The sequence below is a fragment of the Typopeltis vanoorti genome, chromosome 10, assembly GCF_054136105.1.
Source record: "Typopeltis vanoorti isolate ZY-2024b chromosome 10, IOZ_Tvanoo_1.0, whole genome shotgun sequence".
Lineage (NCBI taxonomy): Eukaryota > Metazoa > Arthropoda > Arachnida > Uropygi > Thelyphonidae > Typopeltis > Typopeltis vanoorti.
Genome location: NC_143558.1, coordinates 19,825,179 through 19,844,096, shown reverse-complemented (window position 1 = coordinate 19,844,096; position 18,918 = coordinate 19,825,179). Strand labels below are relative to the sequence as shown.

General features: G+C 34.8%; 1 protein-coding gene across 2 annotated transcripts in view; it reads right to left on the bottom strand.

Annotated features, from left to right (window-relative positions):
• The window catches only part of LOC150102209 (CDAN1-interacting nuclease 1), a 108,380-nt gene that overhangs the window by 72,893 nt on the left and 16,569 nt on the right, over positions 1-18,918 (bottom strand). For both annotated transcript variants that reach the window (XM_090399474.1, XM_090399475.1), the window contains exons 3-5: positions 17,227-17,291; positions 10,005-10,065; positions 5,758-5,836 (exon numbers count right to left, since the gene is read on the bottom strand). In XM_090399474.1, coding sequence (XP_090255600.1) covers positions 5,758-5,836; positions 10,005-10,065; positions 17,227-17,291 — 205 coding nt within the window. The remainder of the gene's footprint in view (positions 1-5,757; positions 5,837-10,004; positions 10,066-17,226; positions 17,292-18,918) is intronic.

The window sequence follows — 18,918 nt, the reverse complement described above, 5'->3', positions numbered from 1 at the left end:
CTTTTCTTATTCCTTGCTTCTTCTCTCCATGTGAACTTGTGCACAGTTTTATGTTGGAACATGCTGTTAGTAATAACCAGTCCATGTCCTGAGCAGAAATCCAACAGGTATTTGCCATTATTATTAGCTTTGCTCTTTTCTCCAAATTTTCCCAAAATATTTTTGTATGTCTGACAATCATCTCCTACTCTGCTATTTAGATCCCCAACAAGGACCAACTTTTCCTTTTTCATTATGTCAGTTGCGTTCTCTAAAGCATCAAAAAATTCTTCCACTTCTACTTTAGTAGAACCTTCTGTAGGATCATAAGCACAAATAAGTCTCATTGTCCAATTTCCCCATTCTGATGTTTGCCCACATCACTCTACTTGAGACTTCCTGCCATTCAAGAAGAATAGCCTCGTATTTTGTGTTGAATACTTTGATTGTTATTACCTGAATATACCATTTTGTATTTATTGCTCAGAAAGATCTCACCAGTTTTTGTCTTTTTTGTTTCAGTCACCCCTATTATGTTGATCTGGTACTTATCTAATTCTTCAGCTAGCTCCATTTCTTTGCCATTCAGGCTTCTTATGTTGATAGTACTGATCTTTAACTCTGGTGATGTTGAGTTGGGGGTGTGCTTTGAAATTTGTTCCAGTAGCTGACTTTTCGCTGTTTGCCCTGGTTCCTTGGCGAAAACAACGGGGGCCTTGTTTAACCAAGTGACGCTCAAGCCAGCATGAAATTTTGTCATGTTGTACCATCATTTGGTATACTGGTTTAAGCCAATAAGAATACAATTTGGTCGGCTAAATCCTAAATTGCCAGCCCATCCTTGTTCGTTCAGTATCCAGTTAGATACCCAACAGGGTGCACCACGAGAGGGCGAGGATTGGACATTAGGTCAGGAGCCCTGGTTGGTTCTCCGCATTCCTTTAAAGGCTATGTGGAGGTCTCCTCTCAGTTATACAGCTTTCACCCTTAAGCACACCCTCAACAATTCACCAATTATATATATATATATATATAATTGGTGCTGGTACACTGTACCGCTGCATATCATCTCAAAAAAAAGTCCTAATACGATGAATGCAGCAATCTTAATGGACATACTTTCCACAAGTGTACAATAGTCATCAATATGAATTTTGGACCATTCTTCCTGTTGGCATGTAATGCGGTCCAGCATGCTTGTGAGGCAGATGTCCCTTGATTTCACCCGACTCTCCAGTTCGTCCCACAGGTTTTCGATAGGGGTGAGATCAGGGCTCTATGGAGGCCAGTGAAGTGTAGTTACATTCATGTTCACAAACCATGCAATTACAACAGCAGCCTTATGACACAGTGGACTGTCTTACTGAGAGAGACAGTAGTCAGTTCTATAGAAATGGCACAAAGTAGGAAGCACTCCATTGTCCAGAATGTTCAGATACCTCTCAGAGTTCAATGTTCGTGGCACCACAAACAGAAGTTTGAAGCCAAACCAAACAAAGCCGCCACCTCCAAATTTCATAGTTGGGGTTACATACTCTAAGTGACATTCACTGGGCATCTGTCACACCTTCCCATCTACTCATCACTAAATAACACAATTTTTCAAACTCCTACATCCCACTGTACACCGCTCTTTGCACCACTGAAGATGACACTGCATGTTGGTTCGGGTAATGTGGGGCTTACATATTGCAATCCTATCATGGAAACCTATGTTGCCAGCCTTGGTTCTGAATGCTTTTGTGCAAGTCGATGTCCAGAAATTCACATTCGATGTGTGAGCCGACTAATGGTGGTCGTTACATATTATCCTTTATAGCACCCCATGGTCACATTCGGCAAATGTAGTCATTCATCCACTGCTGCCAGTACTTACAGTTGACTCCCTGCATTTCCATCTCAGTATGGTATTACTGATTGTCGACCTGGGATGGCCCAATTTGCTAAACAGATAGGCCTGCAATGTGGTTCCTATCACAACGCCTCTTTCAAACTCCGTCACTTCCCGTCTTTCAGCCATTTCACTTGGAGACAGTTACACTGACTTGGAAGCATCATATTCCTGCAATTTATACCGGCTACAAACATGTGACTCATTACACGGAATGATGCACCCTGCCATGTAGGTGTCGTTGACTTCTTTCAAAGCAGTGTATATTATAAATAAAGCAATGTGTATTGCACTTGAATAAATGTTCGCAAAATACACACAATACAATATTTCATACAGAGTTCCCTATTAATTTCTTACCTCTAAACTTGTCTATTATTTGCTAGGTCTGATATAAGTTTATATGTTTTGACTAAGTACTCCTGACTACACTAATCTTATACCTTGGTTTTTTTTCTCTGGATCTTCTTACTGTCATTTTTACTTCAAATAATCCATCTTCCCCTAAATGTGTTATGCTAAACAGTTAACATAACTAACTTGGCTTTACAGAAAACTAATGAATGCCAAGATAATTAAGCCAGCCTGATTGGCCAAGTGATTAGCGTATCCACTCTCCACCAAAAGGCTGTGGGTTCGAATCCCGACGTGGGCATGGATGTTTGTGAAAATACTAGTGGTGGTGGTCGGCAGTAGATGGCATTGGTGTAGTTGTGGTTCGTTATAGTTGGTGGAGACAGGGAGTAGTAGAGAAGGTGCCCTCCCTCGATGAGTCTTTGGACTCCCTGGAAGTGTCATGTAATAATAATAAGGTTAACTCTATTTATATAGTCAGCTAAATCTTAATTGTATTATCTGGTCAGTTTGTTTTCTGTTTTGTGAGATGAAAAATTTTTTCACAGGGAGAAACCTCCATATTCTCACAGCTGACACCTTCATATGAAAAGATCTAATAAAGATTTTTTTTGAATTTTGATCTTTCCAATAAAATTGCCCTATAATCGAATGCCTGAGCTGTTTGAGGCTCTTGCTTCAAATACTTGATTTGCTAATTTTTACATGTCCTACTGTGTTTAAAGTGGCCATACTATCTTAAATTTGATCTGCTCTTATATATATTCTTCAATATTAATAATGTCAAGTTCTTTTCTGATGTCTTAATTTTTAATATGATTCTGTCACTCATGCTATCTGTTTACTGTCCTAATTTTTCTCAGCACTCTGTTAATGACCTCTGGTCTTTGATTGACTGTTTATGTATAATGTAACTAAGGTTCACAAGTTAACATGGGTTTGGGCACTATCTTGTATTTGATTTTTCTCTTGTTCCATATAAATTTATTTAAATGACTTCTACCACTTCTCTCTCTAGCCTTACTTATTCTATCAAGAATCATAACAGTGACTCTTACAACTCTCATAATGCTATAATGAGAATTACAAGAATCACAAGGGGCTTAATCTGACCTGATGAAACATCAATATTATTTATTATTATTACATGACACCTCCAAAAACTCATAGTGAGAGGGCACTCTACTTCACACACACCTCACCATCTCCCTCTACTACTTAATTCTCCAACTACACACGACACTCCTACCATCAACAACATCTACTGCCCATCACCACCAACAATGGTATTTTTTTGTCCATTAATGGCACATGTTTTCATGGCCTATTTTCCTGTATGCGAGATGAAAAACCTAAGTTTCCAGGAGGGAAAACTCTGCTACCTCCCTATGAGATCGGCTAACTCACCTTCAATTGAAAAAGCTCATATACGAGATTCCTCTCATCACAATGAGAATCAAACCCAGGTTTTTCTGAATCAAAGGGCACAATGTTCTGCAGTTCTTCCAATGGTGCTATGGAGGCAATATTTCAACAGAAGTCACACAGCTTGACAAATTTGATGCATTAAATTAAGTTCAATGAATAAAAAAGAAGAAGAAAAAAAAAAGCTCCTCTATTTCATACTCTGCAGACATCTTTACAGGCCAAACTGCTCAACAGATTGACAAATTTGGGATGTTACTGTTTCTTATATTGCAAAAGGTCTGCTGAGAAATTCACAGTCTAATCAGACTGAAATGAAAAAGATGGAGATGGAGCTTCCTTTGTGGACACCTCTACAGGTTGCATTACCACACTAATTTTGACCAGAGCTCAAAGTTGAGATACAGTTATCTTTGACTATGGTTCTGGTTGACTTAAAACTCTGGACCAATTGGACAAAAATGAAGAGGATTGTAAATGGTCTGTGGACCCACCCACAAGTTACATCATTCAGGTCAAATTTGGAACAAAGTTATTTCTTATCATTTAAGGTCCCCTTGAAAATTTCAGCACAAGTGAAACAAAATGGAGAGAAATTCAAAATTTACAAATGGAGTTCGTGAAGAAACTTCTACCATTCATAATACTGAGTCAAAAATATTATGCTACATCGGACTTAAAGTTGGAACTTTTCAGTAGTTCATTATTATAGTATGTCATCTTGTTATGCTTCCTGACTTTACATAAGTAGTTTTATATATCTGTGCTTCCATAGCACATATATATAAATATGATAATCTGTTTTCTATCAGATAGAAAACAGATTCTTTCTACTCCTGGATGAGTAAGAGAATTCAAATGAGTACTGGTGAGTTGAAGGAATGATCTCGGATTCTGATTTAGTTTAAACACAGTTCTGATGCTATAGCTTTGTAATTTGGATTTCAATTTTTTTAGCTATTTCTGTAATGTATCTTGTAATTAACTGTTTTCATTTTCTTATTATAATAACATTTTTTTCATAAGTGTTTTTTTTTTATTTAGTGGTTTTGTGGGCCACTATTTCAGGGGGGGGGGGGAGTACAACACAAACTGAAAATCCAATCTTCAACTGAATGGCATGCAAGACAAAAAATATTTAGTCACCAACTAACTACATCATGTTAAAGAAACAATTTCAAGTACAGTCATACCCCGAAGTTACGTGGTAGGTGGGACCAACAAAAAGTGCGTAAGTCGAATTCGCGTAACTCGGGGTATAATTTTACATGTAATATATATATATATATATATATGCAAACATACAAAATATTAGTTAATTGGGACCGAAGGTTTACAAAAACACCTATATTTTTTAAGAAATATAATCATAATTGTAGTTTTTTGTACATAAAAAAAAAGAAAGTTATTTCGATGTTGATGGTTTCATAAAATCTAATGGATTCATCTGATGGCATAATGTCTTTTTCTTGTCACGCAAAATTTCTTCATAGCAAGCTAATGATTTTTTTATTCCTTGCCTCGTGGCTATAATTCGTTCCTCGTTAGAATCTATGTCCTCCAAAATCTGTAAACCTTTCTTAATTAAGCTGAGACCTTCTGTTAATTTTGCACCAATAATTCCATGACGTTCACGAATTATGCTTGAATTCAATGATTGGGTATTTTTCACAGCAGCAAGAATTCTTTCTTTATCTTTTATGATTGTTCTGTAGAAGAATCGGACTTGCTTCTTTTGGACGACACTATTATTTTTTATGTGATAAAATTTTTATCAAGAACATTAAACAATCACAAGTTTTGTAGACTATAAAAATCGTGTATGAATGGAGACCGCGCGAAACACATCAGTGCTTGTTCACAGCATGTGTGACACTGACGAATGCGGCCGGTGCTGGAAAGATACGATAGTATCTTTCCGGCACTGATGAGGTGGTGAGGCGGGACAGGAATACGTACATATAAGAAACAGCGTAACTCCAGATTCGTGTAAGTCGGGGTATGACTGTATTTCTTATTAAGTGACTTATACACATATTGACTGTTATTTTATTAAAAAATACAGAGGTAATTTTCTAAGTTACACTGATATATACATCTATACATACCACTTTCTCCATCTTCTGCTAGTTTACTGTAATGCTGTTCCAAAATTATACGAGCCATTAAAGAAGGTGATAAGTCCACCTGTAGTAAATATCATTAGATGCAGATGTTCTTAACACCTTCAACTACATACATACTTTTATATAGCATAACTACAAAAGATTAATAAATAATACTAGTCAATAAGGATTTTGCATCTAAGACCAAAACATGTGGATTTTAAAAATGCAATTCACCTTGCCCTAATGTTCTTTGCTGCAAGCATGCCAAAATATAAGCCTTGTCAAATATTGTTCACTGATTCAAAAATAATTTTTTTAATGTCTACCATAATTGCCTACAAAATTATTTTGCAAAATGAATATAAACAGACAAAATTCAAATACCCAGATATAAATAAAAATTATTGAAAATACAAGTTTAAAAGTATTTACTGGCCTGGTCGGACAAATTAGTAGTGGCTCTGCTCTCCAACCTTCATCTGCAGGTGCCACAATGTCTAGTAAGTGAAGCCAGCACAGAGAAAGCCTGACTGCTGTTCTAATTAAGCTATGTGAGATGAAGTATTCTTTGTTCTAGATCCTATTGGGGACTGTGGTTCCAGTGTCTGCTTTCTTTCTTTTTTTTTTTTTTTTTTTTTTTTAATATCAAGGATGTGTGTGGGGTTTTTTTTGAGAACATCATGAATAACGTAGGCATGACAAACTAGACAGATAGTCAACGAGATGAGTAAATACAGTATTGATATCTTAGGAATTGCTGAAACAAGATGGACAGGTTTTGGTGAGATGAGAACAACCGACAAATACTGCATACTGTATTCAGGAGATGATGAAAGACATGAGAAAGGAGTCGCAGTGATTGTAAGTGAGAAAGCAAGGAAAAGTCTGATGGAATGGACCCCAATAAACAATCAAATAATTAAAGCTAGATTCTTTTCCAGGTTTATGAAATTGACCATCACAGAAGCTATGCACCCACAAATGATGCTGAAAAAATGGAGAACGCACAATTCTATAATCAACTCCAAAAAGTGATTGACAAAGTTCCTAAATATGACTTGTTAATTTTGATGGGAGACATGAATGCTAAAGTAGGGAAAAGAAAGACAGAATATAAACGTGCTATAAGAAATGAAGCGAGTGGTGAACAAAATAGAGAACTTTTTACATCCTTCTATGAATTAAATAACCTCATCATAGGAGGTAGTATCTTCAAACATAAGGAAATTCACAAATTAACATAGATTCCCCCCCCCCCCCGATGGAAAAACAAAAAAAGAGATCGATCGCATTGCTATATGTAACACTTTCAAGAGGACATTACAAGATGTAAGGGTTAAGAGAGAAACTGATGTAGCTTCAGACCATTTTCTGATAACCACAGCAGTTAAATTAAAACTAGCAAGAAATTCCAAACTAAGAAAATTAAATATAACATTGATAAACTGAAGGAAAATAAAAAAGAGAAATTTACCAATGAACTGAAGAATAGATTCTCAGTTTGTAAGAATCAAATGAAAATGATGAGGAAAATAAGATTGAAGCCAATTGGGAAAAGTGTAAAGAAGTCTTCAATAAAACTGCAGAAGATATTTTATGAGTGGAAAGTGGGAAGTCACACAAAGAATGGATTACAAGATATACATTAAAACTAATTGAAGGAAGAAGATAAAAGAGAAAATAAATAAATCAGAAAGATTACATAGAGAATATCAAAAGCAATACCACGAAGTACATAAGATGGTAAAGAGCTCCACCAGAAATGACAAGAGAAACTACTATCAGTTGTTGGCTGAGGATGCTGGGAGGGCGACTGATACTGGAAATCTTGGAGAAGTTTATAAAAATTATAAGGCAATTTGGAGGAACCTAAGATGAATGAATGTGGAGTTAAAGATAAAAATGGTCAACTACTAACTCAAGAGCAAGAAGTCCAACAAAAATGGAAAGAGTACTTTGAAGAATTATTAAATATTAAACACGACTCTATAAATCCATATATTGAATCCCTTTCAAAGCGATACCAAATCAATTCGAATTTCATGCAACATGGGAGAGATCACAATGCAAGAAATCATGAAAGCAATCACGATCCAAAAGAAGAGAAAAGCAAGTAGAAATGATAACATTCGTGCTGAACTGCTCAAAGCTGACCTAAAAACATCAGCAACTGTATAAACTGTTCGATTTCATATGGGCATCTGAGAAAGTTCCAAGTACCTGGAAAGAATCACAAATAGTCAAAATCCAAAAAAAAAAAAGGTGATCTTACAGAATGCACCAATTGGAGAGGAATCAGTATATTGTCAGTACCATCAAAGATCTTCACTAGAATCATAATAAATAGAATAAAAAATATCACTGAGAAAATTCTGAGAAGAGAACAAGCAGGCTTTAGAAATGGAAGAAGCACATTGAATCAAATTTTTATTCTCAGAAACATAATTGAACAGAGTGTCGAACTAAATTCAACTATGTATCCAAATTTTATTGATTTTGCCAAAGCTTTCAACAGCATAGACGGAGAATGTCTATGGAAAAATCCTGAAAATTTATGGGTTCCCTGACAAAATAATAAATATTATAAAAGATTTGTATGATGGAGGTAAAGGGCAAATTCTATTAAATGGAACAACTTCCGAAATTTTTTACATCAAAAATGCAGAATCTTATCTCTCAGGTAACAAAAATCAAATAGACCAGTCAAATAAGACACAAAAGTAGTTGGGTAAATGAGGAAACAGTTTATATATAGTAATGCTAGAAGAATCAGAAATAAGAGGGAGTAGTTTTCGGAATTGGTTGGTGTAGTACCCTTGGTGGGTACCCACCCTTGTTGGTCTCCAACTGTGGAACCCTAAGCGAAGCAAGGTACAGTGCATGGTATATGTGGAAATGAGTTGATTTGCCTCACTGTTGTACTGTGGGTGAGCTGTGTGACTGCTGCATATCGTTGCTGAGATACCAGTCATGTAAGCCTTCTGCTGGATGTCTGTTAATGGTTAATCCAGTCCTGGTACACCTTTGATACAGTAGTATGGGGGGCAACGAACAAGTGTGGCTGTTTCCGAAATACCGGCACCTACCCTTCAGGCCCCAACTATTTGCCTGCAGTCAAATTGGCTTACATCATCATCTCCCCCCACCTCCAAATTACTGGCACATTTACTGATTATGTACAGAGGATAGGTGTGCCCATTTATAGTAGCTGCACATGATGTTGATATCACATGATACTTCGTTATCCTGAATATGTAAATCGTTATCATGCTGAATATGTAAATACATTAGGAGTATTTCTAATGCAAAGCTAACTCAGTGTAGAGAGCGTGCCTGCTTGGAGCATTATTTAAATAGATTGACTATGGGTAAAAGATGATAGATAGCAGCTTATTTGTGAAAAAGTGTGAAGTTAGGCATTTTAGGATGATTACAAACTGTGTGCTGCTTTGATGGAACCATATGCCTGGAAATTGATGAAGACATGGATTTTGGGATGTTGGTGGATAGGGAGATGAAGTTTAGAGAGCATATCTTAAAGGTTTCCAAGGTAGCTCATAGGATTATTTAATTATTAAGAATGATCAGAAAAGTAAGGAAGTTATCATTCCTCTTTATAAAGTGTTGATATGCCCACATTTAGATTACTGTGCTCAGGTCTGGTCACTTGGGTTTCTTGGAGATGGATCTAGAAGCAATTGAAGTGACCAAGATGGTGAGTGATCTATGGAATGCTACCTATGATGAAAGATTGTGGGTTTGTGAGCTGCAAAAGTTGGTTGATAGGTAGAAAAGAGGGGATATAATAGAAACATTCAAGTTACTAAAAAAAGTTTTATATGATTGATGCAGAGGAAATATTTCAGTACTTTCAGGCTAGAAGTGGTAGAACAAGGCTCATAGATGAAAACTGTAAAAAGGGTGTGAGTACTGGATTTTTTTTTTTTTTTTTAGACAGAATGGTGAATGAGTTGAATGGGTTGCTTTAACAGATTCAAGAAGTATGATAAATTCTGTGTGGACAGGGTGGTTCTTCTGTGATGAATCTTCAAACTACATGGAGGTTTCCTTGCAATAATAATAATAAAATTTTGTTTCTGATATATTACATATTAATCTTTAATTTATATTTACTCCACAAGTGAGAAATTAAAAGAAAAAAATGAACTTCTTACATTTAACTAGGCTGATATCACATCTTACATATATCATTTATCAGTTTTCCAACAGCCCAAAATTTAACTAACCTGATCTGCTAGTCTTAAAAGATGTCCAGCATTTTCTCCACAAGTAACTGAACTCAGGTATCTGAAATGTACAAAAATGGATGAAAGTTAATATAAAATATATTTTCACCTACACAATATTAAAAAAAGAAAAAAAATCAGAATAATTGTAGGACAGTGAAACAACAAGGAATTTAAATTCAAACTGATTAATGTAAAATTAGCCAAATGATTATCAAGAAATACATTTTTAAGCCACATTTCTTTTATTTGTTCAACATAAAATGCAATTATAAAGACTAAAAATGTCAAATTCAGGCATTCTTTATCCACCCTACTACTCATGACATGACATGATAATTTGTTATGTAATCAATAACAATAAGTAGTATAAGGATGACTCATATAGTTCATCTACCATGCTCAGCTCGGTGGTTAAAGCAATTATGGTAATTTTTTGATGTGGATGTTATTAAAAAAATGCAACTAGTAATGCTTATCATAATAACATCTGTTATGCATACATCTATATATCAAGAGATAAATATCAAGGAAACTGTAGAAAGGGTGTGAGTACTGGATTTTTTTTTTTTTAGACAGAATGGTGAATGAGTTGAATGGTGAATCAGTAAAAAAAAAAAAAATGTAAATATCAAGGAACGGTAAAGATATTATCATCAACTCCTGATAGGTACTTTCAAGAGATGTACACAATATCATGATAGTAGGTAACTAAGTTTAAAATACTACTAGCTTCCTATCAACAATTTGCCTTTAAAATTGTTTTTAAAGCCTTTAAATTAATGCTATTTGTCAGGTTTTCAATGCTGCCAAATCATACATTTGGATAATTTAAGGTATTACTCTTCAACACTTCTGTGCATGGCAGAAGAAGGCATATCCATTTAGTTGGATGAGCGTTTATTATTATATGATGGAAAAGTAGCTTTTCTTTTATGAAAATTCTAGCTTTTAAAGTGGGAACTATTTTGCTTGTACAACAGTTGGAAAATTTTACGTATAAGGCATGTGATTTCACATGTTGGTGATGAATTCCTACATCACCTTATTCCTTTCTCTCCTTCAACATGAATTGACTCTTTTTGGCAATCTGCCAGCCAGGGATCTGGCATCTGTGGTCAGACAGTACTTTCCAACAATCAATTGTTCTACTTTTCCCCTCCAATTCTATTTACATAACTATACCACTTCATTAGCTCTGTTCACAAATTTTTAAATGCTAATGATGTCACGTTTCTTTCTAATATCTTCATTTTCAATATGATTCTAACATGGATGGTAATCTGTTCACTCCCAGAATTTTTTCAGGACGCTCAAGATCTGTGGTATGATATCTGGTTTCTAATCAACCATAAACCAACTCTCAGTTTCAGTTTTTAGCTAGTTTCTGTTATTCCACATTGATTTATTCAACTAGCTCCCAACAAGATCAGCTCTGCTTATTCCATTATTTATTGGATACAAATAGCAAAAATATGCTACTTGTTCTAGAGATTTGCCATTAAAGATACATTCAAAGGTGTCCAACCACATTCCTGGTATTTTCCTAGCAGTTATTTAGTCAATCATCTGCATATGAAAACAGCTCAGTTTAATTTAAATTAAGTTAAAGATGCCAAGAAATTATATTCTTGTTTAATGTTTCATCTAAGTGTAAGCAAATAAAGTTGGCATGTGTTTATCTTTATGACTAGGCTACTTGTTTATAGAGACTAATGACTTCACATTAATTAACTTAGTATCCCATAATGCAAAGCAAGCATTCTTTTGGGTGTGTATAATGCTATACATTATGGGAGGGCCACTATCCAGACTGGTTTCAACCTTTATTGAGGTGTCATTGGTGGGGGCCAGACCCAGAAGAGATACCACAGTTGAAGTAATGCTGAAGTCATATTTCCCCACATACAAGTAGTGAAAAGGTGTAACACCTTATTATTGAAATGCTCTGGATTAGAGCTAGTTTTTGAAAGTTTTTTCACTTGTTTATAAATTAAATATGAAAAGAATATATACTGATGTTTAATTCTTTATCCAAGTGTAAGCAAACAGAGTCTGTGCACGAAGTATCTTATGATTAGGCTACTTGTATATAGGACTAATAACTTCATATTAATTGCCTTAGTATCCCAAAATCATATATCTTAAAGGATGTATATAATTATACATATTGCATTATCATCTGATTCTTGAAAACACACTCACCTTTCCCTTCACATGTTTAAGAATCCATAATAACATCAAGTTCCTTCCTATTATCCTCATTTTCAATATGGTTCTGATCACGATGCCATCTTGACTTTATTTCATTAGGTAGCATTTCAATTTTTATCAAAAATTCTACTCTCTTAATTTATTGTTTTAAAAGTGATTCTACCCAACCTTTCATTCAAAATGAAAGCACAATAGTTCTAAAGGGCCTGAAGAACACTATACTAACCATAAGCATTCTGAGTTTTTCAAAAAGATTTCCACTATTCTAATATCGCTGACAGCAAGCACCAGTGCAAAAAGCATATAGACAACATGAAGCAAATACTGCTTGTAGCTCTGAAGATGTAAGATGGACATTACAAGGGTTTAAAAAATAAATAAATAAATAAAAACTATGTGATTTTTATTGCCAGTGGACTCATTCCAACTGTGCCAAGATTGAGAGATCGGTACTCAAACTCCTGAGTAACCTCAGTCAACCATTTTTCTGTCCCCCTGTGCCTCCTCATCCAGTAAAGAGTTCTAAATCTTGGAAAGTGAATGGACAGCCTTATACAGCATCTTATAACATTTTTTACAAAATTTTTAAAGCCAACGCAACTGAAAGAAAACTCAAAGCGATTTGAGTGATTAGCCAAGTGGTTAATGTACCCACTCTCCAAACAACAGGTCGCAGGTTTGAATCCCGCATTGGGCATTAATGTTTGTGATTGTCTTTAGGAGGAAGATGAATTTCATCGCCTGGTGTAAGACCACCTCCCAACTTATTGGAGGCCTGAAGTGGCTGAGAAAGTTCCATGTTTGGTCTCCAGGGTAGAGTTTCTGGACAATGTAAAAATAAATATAAAAATTACAAAAAGTATATATAAAATTGACAAAAATGGAAAAAAAAAAAAAACCTTGTTCACCCACAGTACTATAAGTTTAGTAATAACCTTTTGTGGGCCACATAAAAAAAAAAAAAAAATGCATGATCAGCAACTCCAAGATAACATGCATAATGTCAATGGCAGCAAACTTTACAACAGCTCTGCACTACTTCCCACAAAAAAAGTCCCCCCCCCCCCCACACACATCTTTGACAACACCCAAATCTCTATTCAATATGAGATTTACTTTCTTGGTATAATGCTAACCTATTATCTCTCTTGGCACAAACACATTACAAATACTGTCTCCTCTGAATGCAAAAAATTACACTTTCACTTTGGACATTACTTTAATGCTAACCAGCTCCTAAACCCTATACAAAATCACACCGACCATTAAACATGGGGTCACCACTCCAGATGCTCTCACATCTACAGGTGCTCCCAAGAGCTTCCTAAAATACTGGATGCTAGTTAGATTGATTAATGATCTTCTTTCCACTCCTCTCTCACTAATACACTCCACCTACTTTAGCACATGCATCATTCAGTTTTCGCTGCTGGCATTCTTCTAGAAATACTTTTATGGCCACAATTCATCAGAATTGGCATCAATAATTCCTCCAGGCTCCACCAAACTCATCCAAATGCATGCAACAGCCAATCAACATGCTATCACAGTTCAACTCCAAACCTACAGAACAAATTTCTCCTCCTCTGTTCATCCCTTCCACTACTGCCATCTGGATCAGTGTTCCACAATGTTACCTACGTTACCCAAAGAGTACAATGCACAGTTCTTCAAGTCTAATGTGAATAAGTTCCTTCTTGCCCATCCATGGTACTAGCAGATGACCAACTTCTTGTGGATGGATTTTCCATATTTTTCTTTTTTAATAAAATAAAAAAACAATACTTTTTTTTAATTTTTCTTTTAACTCTGATATCTGTAATCACCAGTCTGAGTATTTTATTTCTAACCCAGCTCACAGATCCCTAAGTAGAACTTCTAACACTGCTAGTTTAGTGCTTTAACTAATTTCTCCATATAAATTTCTTCAGCTGACCCTTCAAACATGCCGGTTTTGCTAATTCTGTTGTCTGTTTCATCAGAATTGGCTTTAACTAATTTCTCCATATAAATTTATTCAGCTGACCCTTCAACATACCAGTTTTGCTAATTTTATTGTCTATTTCAATATTTAGTTTGTCTTCTTCAATAAAAAAAAAAAAAATGTGCCTAAAGAGCTAAAATGTTTTCTTTGTTCTATTAGTTCACCATTCAAGATGCAGTTGATATTTTCAGTATTCCTACTTATTCTCACAGTGTGTTTCTAGCTGATTTTCATACATATTTAGTTAAATCCTACAGAATCAACTGGAATTCTTTAGGAGTACATCTGCAGAAAGTAAAGAGCTAAGTTGAATATCTACAATGTTATATCAAACCTAATGTAATTTTCCTTCATAATGTGATTCATATAGATGAATAACAATGGAGATAATGCACACCATTATTTCATGCCTGATATGACATCAAAACATTATTCTGTACTTTTTTTCAATTCTAACTGCTGAGTTACAATTCAAATACACATAAGCATTATACATCGGGGATGCACTGAAGCATGATTTGGCTAAATAAATGAACACTGAATACTTGGTCTGCAATTCAGCCAAAGTACCAAATATTTCACTGAAGCATACTAAATTGAATTTTACAAAAAAGCTTCAAACAAAAAAAATAATAATAATATGCTAATTAAAATTGATTTCATAAAATATATGCGATAATACTTCACCTATAATATGGCCCTTCTGATCATGCCCTGAATACTCTACATAGAATTGACTGGAAAGGCACCTGGTCTTTACATCACACCAAAACGTGGTATGAGTGCAAATTTAAAGAGGCCTATGAAATTCTTCTCAATCACCCTAATCTTAACAATAATGGTGGTCTAAAAATCCCAAGAACATGAATGGCACATATTCTACCCACATAACTTTTTGGTCTAAGAGTTAATTATAATGCCTTAGACGATAGAAATATAAGATCTGATAATGTTGGAGTCTTGACAAGTAACAGACTGATTTGGAGGAAAATTGTAGATAGGAAGTTAGTAATGATGTAATTTTTTTCATGTAGTACTGTCATATCCTGTACACCCCTTGAGGGTACATGACAGGAATTTGATGATGATGATGATGATGATGATGATGATGATGACTATAGTAAGGATCTTAGCTTTAATACACAAACACTTATGTTAAATTATTGATTATGCCACCAATTTTGTTATATTAAAAGTATTAGTATAAATTTGTTCTTCGATGATGCTATAAATAGGATAAAGCTTTGATGTGTTTTTTTTTCTTCACTAGAGGTCAGGCCAGTAGAATAATGGTTGATCAAATCATTGTCACTTTGATTACTGTTTGAAATGTAAGATAGCTTGTCTTTGTGTGTATATATGTATACTCCAGATGACGACCTTAATATGAAGGTCGTCATATTAAGATATCAAAATATCGAGAAATTAAAGTAATTATTCCTAACATGGTTGTACTCTCCATAATTTACCGAAATGAATAATAATTTGGAATAATGAAATACTTAAAAGTAAGACAATAGCAGATCATAAATAGTTTTTATCCACAATTTTATTTATATTATACAATTATAAAGTAATAAACTATAAGATGAAATTGATGAAAATTTCATCTTATAGTTCATCTTATTAAGTGATTACAAGAAAATATATGCTACAGCAAAATTAGAATAGAGGGAAAAAACATGGGGATCACTAGTATTTAGTGGCGCCTCCAGCTGTCTTTTTGTCGGCCTGGCTAGCCGAGTGGTTAGCATATCCACTCTCCAGCCAAAAGGCTGCAGGTTCGAATCCTGCCATGGGCATGGATGTTTGTGATTGTCTGCGAAAATACTAGTGGTCGTGGTGGACAGTAGATGCCGTTGGTGTAGATGATGCAGTTCGCTATAGTTAGAGGATTGAGTAGTGGAGATGGAGAGTTGTAGAGCAAGTGCCCTCCTTCGATGAGTCTCGGACTCCTGGAGGTGTAAGGTAATAATAATAATAAAGTAAGACATAACAGCAACCTACTTAGAGATCAAACCCTTCAGAATACAACCACTTGGAGTGAGATGGTGAATGATGCTAGTAACCAGTCCAGAGACTGAGGAATTCAATAACATGGTCTGGAAAATAAGGTAGTCATAAATTCACTCTGCTCTACCAATTCAGTTCTATAGAAATACTTATTCAAATATTCTTGAAGAAAGTGGTCGTAATCATATAACAATACCTCATTTAGATGACAGATGAATTTCATCATCCAGTGTGAGATCATCTTGCTAATATTTCGATGACTAAAGGAAAGGGGTTTGAATTAAAACAGTTCTATGTTTGGACTCTAGAGCAGGGTTTTCAGATTATTTAACATTAGTCCACTCACTACTTGTGTACTATAAGGAATACAACTTTCAAAAACTAATTCACATAAAAAAATTTTAAAAAAAGTTTTATTTTTGAAATAGCTTAGCATTTACAAAAGACTGGTTGGGTGGTAGGGGTGAATTATAATTAAAACAAATATAACCACAAGCCAGTGTTATGTTTCTTATCTGTATGCATTCTTCTGATTGGTATGCTGTTTTTGAGGGATAGGCTTCATGAAGGAACACAACTGGAACACGACTTCATACAAAGTCGTGTTCCAGTTCTGTTCCTTCACATTGCACTGCAATTTCCTCATATGCCTAGAAAATATGTTCAATTAAAAACGTTGCATCCACCAATCCTTGCAAAACAATGTTAATTGGTTGTGACAGGTAACTAACTGGACTTAACATATTAAGGAAAAGATTATATGAGAAGTAGTACCGTCAACACTCATTATAGCAAAGGAAGAACTTGTCATAGTGGAAAGTTTGCTAATGTCTTTTAAAAGAGAATTAGAACTTTAGGGTTTTGAAAGTCTGCAAGCTGGCTATAATGGTGTTTCTTATACTGATTGTAAGATTAGGATAAGTCAGAATTACAGTTATTCTATTCTGAAATTATGAATGATATTCATGCCAGCTGAAGTAAATTATTTGTTATATAAATAAAGCAACTTACGCCTCATAATAAGCAGATACCGAATCTGGAAGACTGTGTTTATGATGAACTTTTTTCATTTTTCTCTGAGGGGAGAGAGAAAAAAAAATCACTTTCCTCAAATGAAATATTTTTAATCTAATACTGGAAACAAATCTTCAGTTAATTTTGTTCAGCATTTTGCAAAAGAATACATTAATTACATTAATAAAATGTATAGCTAAATCAAAAATCTTGATTTTGAAACAGTTTATAAGTTATGACAAAATATCTGTTAATCATGCAATGGTCTTGATGTGTACACATTTTAAGGTTCCCATTGCTGCAAAGTGCATATTAAAACTGCAATATCCTTGATATTATGGACTGATTATATCAATGCAGAGAAATGATATATATTTCATCCAAATGGACATTTATGTGGTTAAAATAACTGTATTGTAAATGTATGAATGAATTTTGAGGATATAGAGTGAAAGGAGGAAAGTGCTCCACATGTGGAAATTTCATTCAAGAAAGGGTTCATGCAGAACTAAGCTGGGGATTATAATAAACTTAGGAGACAACTTGGAGCAATGCCATGGCATAAGAAACTACACTGAATAAATGTCATTAGTGCATGGGAAGCAGTCAAGGATTGTTTCAGTAGGGCAGAGTACATACCTAGGGTAAGGAGTAGGGATTAAGTGGATGAGTAGCAAGATAAAGTACAAGTTTAAAAAAAAGAGAAAGCATTGTGGAAGCAACATAAACAAAGCAATCAGCATGTTCATGAGCAATACGGAGCACAAGCAAGAGGGGTAACTAGTATGGTAAGGAAGGCTAAATCAGATTGAGAGAAAATTAGCTAGCAGGCTAAAATAAATCCAAAAAAGTGTTTTTGCTATGTAGCAAGTAAGAGAAAGAATGATTATGGAAAGATCACTTTGCTCAGTGTTGATAGTAGGAAAGCGACAGAAGTAGAAGAAATAGTTGAGTTACTAAATGATCACTTTGCACAGAAGGGGTATCTCATCCAGATGGTGACTTTGCAGTTTCTAATAGACAGAAGCTGATGTGAGAATTGAGGCAGATGAACTGGAGGTACTCATTATATTAAAAAATATGAATGTGAATACAGGAGTGGGCCTGGACAGTATGTCAGCTTGTGTGCTACAGGAATGGGCAAGTGAACTGGCAGTGCTTCTGATGAAGCTGTTTCATCTAAGTTTCAGCACTGGCAAGGATCCAAGGGAGTGGAAAGAAGAGAAGACAGTTCCATTACATAAAATTAGTTCCAAAACAGAAGTAGCAAATTACAGGCCAGTTAGTATCTCTGGAGTAAAATTCAGGAATGGATCAATAGGAATATGATATGGTACACATACCACTGGTGGTATGTAAGCCACTGCCGGGTGGTACAAAAACAGAGTATAAAATAAAAGGGTAAATTAACATATTTTTTTACTCACAACATCAGTTGAGAATTAAAAATGTATACACAAATATTTAACAGTTCTACTTAAAATATTTCATGCAACTAAATGAAAACAATTAGATTGTACATTATCATTATCATTGAACTGCCGTGTTATATTATAACACGGCAGTTCAATTTGAATTTAATAAGTATTAATCAAATGACAATGACAAAAAGTAACTTGAATATATTTGATCGGACAACAATGGGAAACAGTTAGTCCATTGTCATTTGTTTAGCCGCGAGCCGCAGTT